This window comes from Euphorbia lathyris, chromosome 1 (genome assembly GCF_963576675.1).
Source record: "Euphorbia lathyris chromosome 1, ddEupLath1.1, whole genome shotgun sequence".
NCBI classification, from domain to species: domain Eukaryota; kingdom Viridiplantae; phylum Streptophyta; class Magnoliopsida; order Malpighiales; family Euphorbiaceae; genus Euphorbia; species Euphorbia lathyris.
Genome location: NC_088910.1, coordinates 61,741,595 through 61,752,786, shown reverse-complemented (window position 1 = coordinate 61,752,786; position 11,192 = coordinate 61,741,595). Strand labels below are relative to the sequence as shown.

Sequence of the window (11,192 nt, the reverse complement as noted above, 5' to 3'; positions counted from 1 at the left end):
TATGAAATAAGGACTATAATCGATTCCGTCTCCAACCCAAACTCTAGCTGCCTCCTGAAAATACATGCAAATACATATAAAAAATTGTCAATTACATTTAGATTAGGCGCTAAACGGGTCCGTGGACCTCCTGCACATAAGCAGGCGGGTCCAGGACCTGCCAACATGTAAAGGGTGGGTAACGGACCCGCCCCGCTTTAGACGAGGGCGGGTCCAGGTCCCGCCCTTTTTTGAGTACAGACGGGTCACTGGACCCATCTTTACTTGAAACAGGGCGGATCCTGGATCCGCCCTCTTCTCAAGCGGGGCGGTCCGTGACCCGCCCCTGACGAAAATTAAAAAAAAAATATTAACTCTACAAAATTAAAAAATTTTAAAAATACATTAGATTGTTACCTCGTCTTTGGAGTTTTCGTGTTCCGATGTTCTCGGATCCATAATTTTTGCTTATGTGCTTTGTTCGGGAGAGAGAAAGAGAGAGAGAAGGGTGATTTGAAATTTTTTTGAAAAATAATGGAAGGGGCATAATGGGTATGTAGGGGGGCCTGTAAAAAGGGAGCGGTATACAGTAACACCCTTTATTTTTAGTATAAAAATATTTAGGTATTTATTTGTATCACTGATATCCGTACTAGATTAAAAAAAATTGAATCCTTGAATCTCCGAATTGGATTGAACCGAATTTTTGGTACAATCTAATTTTGTAGATTTAGTTTTATAAATTTCCAAACAAGATTGGAACATTGTTAGACAAATCAATTCTGAAGATTTAATTTTATAAATCCTTGATCTTCAATTCAATATTGGAGATTCTAAATTCTCGAATTATATAGAACTGTGTAATTTTTATATTTTATATTAGTTAAATTCAATTTTCTATCTGATTTTTCGGTTGGAGACTTTGTTTTTTACCATAGTGTCTCCCTTAATTTCATTATTTGCTGTGGATCATGTAATCTCTTAAATTATTTCTCAAATATTTTCAAAGGCGTAAATCCAGTTCATATGTTTGGGCTCCTTTGTCGAACATACAATTTCAATTTGAACTAGGTAGGTTACTGTGGAAACATTTTGATTAAATCCACTTTCAAATTCAATCGACAAAAAAGCCCGCGGATCAAACGGCGTCGTTTGGTGTATGTAGTCGCTACGGTCTATCCATATCCATTTATTTGGTACTGCAGCAGGATTGAACACGGACAGACAGAGTCTCCCATGGCAGCTATTCTCTCTATCTCCTCCAACGCTCCGTTCAAAACCACAGCATCTCTTCATTATCCATCTTCTCCTTTCAAGGGAAATGTGTCTAATTTCAAGTTAAAGACATGCATCTCTACTCCTCTTAAACTTGGATTCAAGAGAAAAGCAAACGTTGGAAATCAACCGCTAGTTATCAATCAAGCTGCTGTTGCTTCTGCTCCTGCTGCAGTGTCAAATGCCAGGTTCAGGCTGGACAATTTAGGCCCTCAACCGGGTTCCAGAAAGAACAGAAAGAGAAAGGGGAGAGGTATCGCTGCTGGACAAGGTAATAGTTGTGGGTTCGGTATGAGAGGTCAGAAATCGCGCTCCGGTCCTGGTGTTAGAAAAGGATTTGAAGGTGGTCAGATGCCCCTTTATCGTCGTATCCCCAAATTGCGAGGAATTGCTGGAGGTAATCCACACTCCTTTCCTACGTATGATTTGCTGCGTCTCTCTTTTTTCGCAATTTTCATCAATTTAGCTAGAATTGTATTATGTTTGATGAAATTTCAATTTCCTTAGTAAGAAATTCGCCAAGTGACTTCAATGATGAGGAAGGGAAATATATATTTATCCTTACTGTTTGTTTTTAGGCACATTTCTAGCCTTCTGTTTTAAGAAATTGACTAATTTCAGTGAGGCTGGCAAACCTTAATTGTCAACACATCCTTACTGTGAACATTTGCATTTTTCCATTTAGTTGCTTGCACAATTTTGGAGTACCTGAATTTTGTGCATGGCTGGCATCAAACTTCCTTTTACGATCTTAGCTTAAACTTCAATAAGGAGTTGCTGGAGAGAAGTATTTTCATATGAATGTTAAAAGTGAACCCATGTTTAGACTCTTAGATGTTCATTCTCTTCTTCTTGTTAATCATTTAGCATCCTGCGAAGTTTAACAATGTATTTTCGGGCACAAGGGTGCTATATTGGATTGGCTGCACTTAATATGAAGTGATCTCTGTTTTTGGTTTGGCTTCAGGTTACCAAGAAAACCCTGCTTAAAAATTAGTCTAGACCAGCAAAGAATTGATCTTCTTAGTCAGATGTTGGTTTTGAATTTTGGGTTGGAATGGTTCATGTGCATCTTTTATACCCATATGAACTCTTTGATGATTCTCTACCTGAAGTGATTTGTAGCAATCTGCTAAAATCATAGGTCTTAATTATCTTCAAAGAGGTTAAATTAAATAGATCAACCTTCTACCGAGATGGATTAGTTGTAAATGAATTTTATTGTAAGTGTTGATTATCTTCAAAGAGGCAAATGAAGTGGATCAGTTTCTTACTAGATAAATCTAACCCATGATTTTCAGAATTTGATACAAAATATGTCCTGACATTAAAGAGGTTCACATGAAGATTGGATCAAGTAATTTCACAGACTATATGTGACATAGTACAAAAAAAAATTGAACAGCCATTGTTAGGTTAACGTGATGATATCTGTTAACATAGGATTTTTTTAGCTTTTTAGGTACATTTTATTTTTAACAATGATGTATATCAGGAGACATGAGTGGTGAAGAATTGATGTTGCATAAGCCATAGTAAGCTCAAATGAACAATTATATTTTGCAAATTTAGGTCCGGCTTCTTTGAACGACCTTTCATGATGTTAACTGTTGAAAAATCTGGTATATAGAATCCTTTTAGCTTGTTTAGTAACCTCGTTTTGGCGAAGAACATGAGGCATAACTGGTTAATCGATGCTGTTTGACACTATTATAAGCTCAAAAATTTTTGGGTGCAAAACTAGAGGTTCAGTTTCATCAATATTGAATCTTGATTCTCATATTGCCTCTGTTTGTTTTGCCTGCATTACAAGTCCTGTAATTAAGTGTCTATATTTCTTCTTTGCGTTTTATTTGGATTTCACCAGAATTACAGGTTGAGATGCTAATTTTGCTTTTTTGCATGCTTTAAGATTTGTAGTTATATACATGTTTTCTCTCTGTTTAATGCAGGCATGCGTGCTGGTTTACCTAAATTTGTTCCTGTGAACTTGAAAGACATAGAAGAACTAGGATTTCAAGAGGGGGAAGAGGTGTCATTGGAGACTTTGAAAGAGAAGGGCTTGATAAATCCATCTGGAAGAGAAAGGAGACTCCCTCTGAAGGTATGAATGATATTTGAAACTACAGATGACAATGTGTTGCATCTTTCTCACCTTTCAAATATTTTGACATGACCGAATATTTTGTGATTTAGACAAATATAAGTGACGGAGGGCGAGCCTTGGCGCAACGGTAAACGTTGTTGTCGTGTGACCAAGAGGTCACGGGTTCGAGTCTTAGGAGCGGCCTCTTGCCAAATAAATTGGCAGGGGAAGGCTTGCCCCCAGTACACCCTTGTGGTGGGACCCCTCCCCGGACCCTCGCTCAGAATCATCAAATCATCCGTGTAACAGTGCAGTTGAAGTTTCATATATCGAATTTCGGTCTTATCTTTTGTTTATAACCATAGGACCTTTGGTTGATATTATTGACACTCTTTCTACCCTTGTCTATCCAAATTGTAAATGAAGTTTTTCCCATATGAATTTAGGAACCAGCACTGCAATCATCTTTAAAATGCAAGATTGGTAAAGGAAAGAAGTCTGGCCTAAGCTTTATTTTGGTGTGCTGACTCGTTAACTATGCAGTATGTGTTAATTAGCAAGTATGATAGTAACTAAAAGCTTGTTCTATATTTTTGTTGGAAATTTTTGCCCATACTGTGGGTGATGTTGTTGGGAATATTCGGAAAATAGAACATCAACTTGTAGGTTGTGCCTCTTTTCTTATGATGTTTGCACTTTGCAGTATCTGTTATCTGCTTTTTTGCTTTCGGTGAAATTGGAATATTGTAGAAACAGTTAAATGATGTCCCAACTCCGGCTCATGGCTCGGGTAGGAAATGCATTTCCATCCATAATTTAGGAAGTGGAAAACTGTTTTTAGGGTAAAAATGACACAGACAACTTTACCCTTTTTTCACCGAGTGGGTTTTTGCCATTTGTGGTGAGCTAAGAGTTTGTAGTGAGCATGTTCTATCAGTTTTTTAAGGAAAGATGGCACACATAGGCTGAAACAATACTGCTTCCATTGCTTGCCTCTCATGTCATTAAGGGATAACATGACATTCAAACTTCAAATAAGTGACAGCTACTCTGGTGCAATTGTTTTCCATATCATTTGAGTGTTTTGTTCTGAGAATTGCTGTTTTCTTTTGAATTTAGATTCTTGGAGATGGGGAGCTAAGCGTGAAGGTGAACATTAAGGCTCGAGCCTTTTCATCATCTGCAAAAGAAAAGCTTGAGGCAGCTGGTTGCTCTCTTACTATATTACCCGGACGTAAAAAGTGGGTGAAACCTTCAGTTGCCAAGAACCTTGCTCGAGCTGACGAATACTTTGCCAAGAAAAGGGCTGCAGCGGCTGCTGCTGCTGCTGCATCTGAGCCACCCACTGCTTGAACAACTTGTAATGAGATTTACACTACCAAAACAGGATTTGGAGATGCAGCAGCTGGCCTACTCATATTCCAGATTATTATTTTTTTCCTTTTGGGTTTGTAATTTTGTTCAATCTGTAATTTAATTAGTTCAAATATCATCTTTCCTGCGTCCCCCACCGCAACACCAGTACAAGTCTTACATTAGGATTGATTTGTGGGATGGGATCAAGTTAATGCATAAGCAAATCTTGATATGCGCTACATGAAGCAAAACTAGGTAAATTATTTAAGTTGAGTTTGGAATTCAATTGGGAGGAGGGATTACTTAAGCCTTAAAGGGTGTTTTGATAAATTTTGAAGAACATTACTTAAATTTAATTTTTATTACAAAAAAAAAAAAAAAAGGGGGTCATGCACTCTAAAATAAATATGGAATGCTCAGAAATAATAACAAAAAAAAATAAAAAAAATCAGTATATGTGGTGACATCAGAGTTTGCTTGTTCCACTCAACAATTGATTCTATCGATCATGTTCATATTCGTATAAAATATAAAACAAAACTCTTTCTATGCTTGTATGAGTATGACGCAATAACTATAAGTTTCATGAAATTGGAATTCTTTTTGTTTTTTCGCAATTAGGGCTTACTAATTTGGAAATATTCCCCAATTTGACAAACAACCAATCCATAAAATCCCTGCTATTTCAAGCTCAGTGGGTCACGCCAGCTAACCTCAAATTCTTCAATTTTAATCTAAACTCTTTCGCAAAAACAAAATTGTAAGACCTAACTATGGTAGACTCAGCTAACTTATTTAAATGCGGTTAGGAATAAATCAAACTTTATTTATATACAAATATGAAAAAGACTCCTAACTTGATAGAAGATGCTAATATTATATACCCCTTATTTTTTGTCTTTGAAATTGATTATAGGCAAACAAAACATATTCACACTTTTCTGCTAATATTTTATGCAAGTTTCACGGAGAGAGGGAGAGTAGATTTAACAATTTTTGTAAGATTGCAAATATAGTGTTTCCAAGGACTTGATGAGCATCTCTATCTATCGCCAGATCTTTCGGGATTTTAGAAGGCTATGGAATGGATCCTAGAAAAGGGAGAGAGGAAGTTAAGTACTCCAACCTTACCAATAATTGGGGTGTTTAGTATTTCTCGGCTCCAGCACTTTGGTTCCAACATTGGTTGCCTCCACTTAAATTCTTGGCTGAAATACAATTTTGAGGTTGTTTGTTTGGTTAATATTTCAGTCTTGGATTTGAGTTTTCCTTTAGAGATGACTATTTTTTATTCAAGCGCTCTCTTTTGGTCTATATACGTGAACTTCACCTTATTTATTTCGGCTAATTGATCCACTAAAGGTCACACCAAAAGGAGTTTTTACTCAAATCTAACGATTGGTGGGTCAATTTAATCTTTAGACTAATGTTTTCTAGAGTTTGAGTGCATGTGCATGTTGAACGGGATTGAATTCGGGTTGAAATCGCGCCTCGGGAACTCCTAGGAGTCGCTCGACGAACTGGGCATCACCAGCCCGTCGAACTGGCCGGCCAGCTCTGCGGCTGATTCCCGGCCCCACGTCTTCATGTTTTCGCCCCCGCTCTTCCACCTGCATTAGGAAACAAGTTAGACTAGGTTTAGGGACAAAACTATAACTATAAATAGAACATTGTATCATTGTATTCAATATCTTTAGTTTGTGTAAAAACCTTAACCCCACCTTGAAGAATCCTCCTCCTTCCTCCGTCTTCCATTGAAGAACACCAACCTCCGCGCTCCAAGAAGATTATTCAAGGCTTCCATCCTTCAAGTCCTAGAAAGACGTCTGCACTAGTCGATAGGTTCCCTGAAAGGGATTTCTTTCTCTTTTATATCTGTTTGCCTCTGATCCATTCTATGAATCCTAGGCTAATTGTATCCCCGTGACAAACAATTCTTCATCTTTAATGTTAATCTAAGTTTTATTTTATTCAATTGATTGTTATCGCTTTTCTGCTTATATTTTGCCTTTCTGGGTTAACTCATTCATATACCCAACCATCGTCTAGGCACATATTGCGAGTTGAATCTGACTAAGTCAGCGCCTATAAGATTGACAACCTTATGGAATATTAAACCCAATTTTCCGAGCCTTAGAGCTAGTTTCGGCCTTACAAGGGAATCACGCGCTAGGAACCATAGAAGGATAAGTAGGGTTAATCGCTTTAGGCATAAGTGACTCGGATTAGGTTAGCAATTGACTGTTCAAATAAGTTTGGAATTGATATTATCGTATCACCCCATCTTATTCCAGGTTAATTTACCTTGCTAAAGATCACTTAGGAGTAGATTTAACTTAATTGGGAGTAGCTTTAATCTAATTAGGAGTAGTTTAACTTAAAAACCATCAAACTCAACCCCCCCTCCCCCCATAGCTTAGATAACTTTAGAGGCCTAGTAGTTTGGTACTTGCGGTATAAATCATGTGGATTCGATACCTGGACTTGCCTAGATTTATTACTTGATAACGACGGGGTACACTCATCCATTAGTGAGCTTTTCGAGCGTCAGCTCGGATGCGCATCAAGTTTTTGGCGCCGTTACCGGGGATTTATTTTCCAGCAATATTGAACCAAAGGTCGAAATTGTTACTTTAGGCATTGTATTTGTATATAACTGTTCATACTTTTACCTTTACTACTTGTTTATATGTTCAATGCTTTGGTTTAAAGATCTGTTGTGTTATAGAAATCTGTATTATTTGTTTTTATTATGGAATTCTGCACATATAACTATAACCTATTGTTATTGTTCTATAGTTTAGATTTTAGATAATTATAGATATCGAATGTAGAACATAATAGTTCCTTGTAAATATCCTTGTAGTTGCATAAAACTGTAAATGATATTATCACCCTTGTAATTCGAGTAATATTTCTTGATTGTTGTGATTATACTTTTCTGAAGCTCTGTTTCATTCATCCTTTTTCAGCTTACGCATACTCGATCAGCGGGTGTGACTTGTGTTCCTTTTAATCTTGAACTTGAACGTACTCTTCGCAGGAACAGACAAGCTAAGAATATCCAGCCAATCGCGATGACAGACAATGAGTCCGACGCCGAGACTGGCCCTAATAACCGCTCAATAAGTGAAATTCTGGCACCACACCAACATCACCATCTATATGGGATCGTGGCCCCTAACATTCCAGCCAATTCCTATGAGATCAAGTCAGGAATGATACACTTGATTCAACAAGCTGGCCTTATGGGAGCTCAAATCAGAATGTGATAAGGCCTCCTAATGGGTTTGTTCATGAGCACAGAGAACATGGGCTTGGCATGCCCCCATATCAGCAGCAACCTCCAGCCCATATGCCTCCTTCTAACTCTCCAGATGAAGTGGTGACCCTCCTAAAAGAAATTTCAGCCAGACTTGCCAACAATGAAGCCTTTTGCAAGGATTTGAGCAATCAGGTGGCCCAGATAAATAGAGAGAGGCAGGAAAGGCCGTAGGGTTCTCTCCCAAGCACAACAAAGAAGAACCCAAAAATTCAAAGAAAGGAGTAGGCGGCATGAAAGGATAGTCGGGTTGTTCCGGCTTTGTGATGAAACAACGAATCATTTATTTGCTTTTATTTTAATTTCCGTTAGTTCGTTTTATTTCTGTTTTGCTTTGCTATTTTATTTTTCAATCGAACTTCTTATTTTTCTTATTTCTTTCTTTAAAAAAAACCCGAAAAGTTCGGTTTTCACCGAGCAAGGGGGGCAGCGTTCTGTCCCCCTTCTCTGACGCCCAGCTCGGCCTATTCGGGAATCTTAGATTCCGAACCTTAAAAAAATAATAAAAAAAGAAAAATAATAATAAAAAATAGAAGAGTGAGGAATAAAATTCATCTCCCCTCTTCTTCTTCCCTCATTCTCTTTTACCCCTCTCTCTCTCTCTCTCTCTCTCTCTCTCCTCCATTCTTTCTTTCCTTCTTCTCCCTCTCTCTCCCCACAAACCTAACCCCCCAAAACTTTATTTCTCCTTCAAAATCAACAATCAAGGTATAGTATCTTACCCATTTTTAATTTTATGCATGATTCTAACCTTAGTTTTTTGATTTATGTCTTGTAAATTCATTCTTAGCTAACCTTAACTTTTTAGATTTTCTAATTTATAGTTTGTTTGCATATTTTCCTTAGATTCTTGGTAAATTAATTGTTAATTAGTTACTTTTACATGTTTTACATGTTTTGGTTGTGATTTGAACCCCTAATTTTGGATTTTCGGGAAAACCCTTCAATTTGGGTATTTCCATCACTTTTGCTTCAAAGGCCAACTATGTTAGTTTAAGCCAAAAACTTGTCAATAGGCTATTATTTTATTACCATAACATGTTTAGGTCGATGGATTTCGTTAATTTTACACTAATTAGGTTTTAGGAACTAATTATGTTAACTCTTAGGGACTAATTTTATAACCCTTAGAATAAATCATGCATTGTGAGTTTATGTTTTGGGTAATTTAGCATTACTAATTAATTTTGTGTATATAATTGGGTTCTAACCTTTCCAAATTGGTCACTCTTCTGGATTTCAGGTACTATGGGAAGGAAAGGAGGCAAGGGAAAGAACAAGCTCACCGTGCAATAGGAGGAGGAAGAACCCGAGGTTGATTACATCGCCTCTCTCCAAGATGAGTATAACACCCCCTTTGGTCTTACTTGTGAGGAAGAAGGGGAGCACTATCATTATTTTTCCAAACAAGATCATGCTCCCCGGATTATCTTTGACATGGGTCATATAGCGTCTCTAGGCTTAGACAAGGCTTTTCGAAAAATCCTTCAAGTGCAAGGATGGGTCGATTTAGCCACCAAGAAAACTATCGCTTATGACAGCATTACCTTGGAATTTTTAAGTACGCTGACCAAAGAAGGATTGCAAAATGGCGACCTCTATTCCTTCCGTCTTAAGGGGCAACCGTTCCATCGCCTCCCACAGTCATTCATAGCATCCTTAATGGGTGTAGAAAATCAGAGTGGGGCTATGTTAGTTTTTGAAAAGCCCATGAATGCTGAAAAAGCATGGTTTGAACTGACTGGGGACCGTCATTTTTCTGCCAACTCTGCTAGCCCTAGGTCCCTACGAGGCCCGCTTCTCAATCTGGTCCACAAGTTTATAGCCCATAACTTGCTTGGAAAGAAAGAGAGCAATAAAATGTCTAGTATTGAGGTCTTTATGCTGTGGTGTGTGTCTAAGGGAAGTCTAACTAACACAGTGTGGAGGCTATTTTTACTTGTTTTCGTGAAATGCTTAGCTATAAGCGTAAATCTATCAGGTTGGGGTACTTAGTGACCAACTTTGTCAAGGATTATTGGGAAAATGTATCATTTGATGAGGTTGGTCCACACCACCCACATATTATTGGCAAAGATTTTCTTGACAGGTCCACCTTTCAAGCGGTGCTCAACCGGGTCCAAGACTCCGAAGCAGGTACAAGTAGCAACCCGAAGAAAAGGGCAAAGAGACCACCATCACGAAGGGTCGTAGAGGAGGAGAATGAAGAGGACGAAGAGGCTGAAGCAGCAGAAGAAGAGGACCAAGAGGAAGATCAAGGGCCGATGGTTCAGGCTCAACTATAGTCAATGAGCAACATGATAAATGAGATGCGAAATCTCAACCGCCAAACCTATGCTATTGTTCAACAGATGGATCAACGCTTCACGACATTTGATCATATCATGTATCAGAGGTTATCTGGACTTGAGTATGTAGCGGAGGACTATTATGCCCGCTACAATATGCATAGGCCCTAGCCCCCGACCGATCAGTAAGTTGTCTTCTTCTCCCTAACTCTTTACATGTGCACTTTCTTGATAAAATTGCAATGTTGGAACTTATTGCAAATTTTAAGTGTGAGGAGACAAACTTACAAAAACTTGTATAAATTTTTCAAATTTTTGTTGCGTCGTGTCTAGTTTAGTTTATGGTGTTTTAAGTAGTTTTTGTGTGTTTTGCATGTTTTAGGGCCTAAAAACCAACTTCCTTCGAAGTTAAACTTCGTTATTTGTCCATAGAGATTGAGAATCGAATCTAATATTGCATGCTAACTAGTTTAGGTGTAGGACACAATCCTTGTATCTGTAAACGCATGAGCTAAGATCACATCTAGACCCTACTTTGGAAGAAATACTAAAATCATTACTTAGATAGATAACTTAAGAATTGAAGGCATGTGATATTAAACTTGAGCTTGGGGAGAACTAATAAGCACAAAAACTAAAACCCAACGAATTGCAAGCTGAATTTGAGCCCAAAAGCGAACATCAAAAAGATCTTTTTCTTGATATTTTTGTGTGTATGCTTTAACTTGTGAAGGATTACAGATTGTGCACTAAATACTGAGTTGAGTCTGCACGCACTGATTTGAAACAGTAAACGATGAAACAAGCCTCATTAGAATTAACCTTTTTCTTTACCTTATTTTTATCTTTTTCATCAACTTTAGGAAGCTCATTTGAGCCTTAATTT

General features: G+C 37.8%; 1 protein-coding gene across 1 annotated transcript; it reads left to right on the top strand.

Annotated features, from left to right (window-relative positions):
- Positions 1-1,182: 1,182 nt before the first annotated feature.
- LOC136235121 (large ribosomal subunit protein uL15c) lies at positions 1,183-4,832 on the top strand. The gene is made up of 3 exons (XM_066024639.1): positions 1,183-1,651; positions 3,207-3,358; positions 4,460-4,832. The coding sequence occupies exons 1-3, from the start codon at positions 1,216-1,218 to the stop codon at positions 4,691-4,693; spliced, it is 822 nt and encodes a 273-aa protein (XP_065880711.1). The 5' UTR covers positions 1,183-1,215; the 3' UTR covers positions 4,694-4,832.
- The last annotated feature ends 6,360 nt before the right edge of the window (positions 4,833-11,192 follow it).

What these genes read in the sequence shown, in the direction of transcription:
- LOC136235121 (XM_066024639.1), top strand. Translation starts at nt 1,216, where the DNA reads ATGGCAGCTATTCTCTCTATCTCCTCCAACGCTCCGTTCAAAACCACA. An exon ending in ATTGCGAGGAATTGCTGGAG is followed by an intron (nt 1,652 to 3,206) that starts GTAATCCACACT and finishes TGTTTAATGCAG; the next exon opens with GCATGCGTGCTGGTTTACCT. An exon ending in AAAGGAGACTCCCTCTGAAG is followed by an intron (nt 3,359 to 4,459) that starts GTATGAATGATA and finishes TTTTGAATTTAG; the next exon opens with ATTCTTGGAGATGGGGAGCT.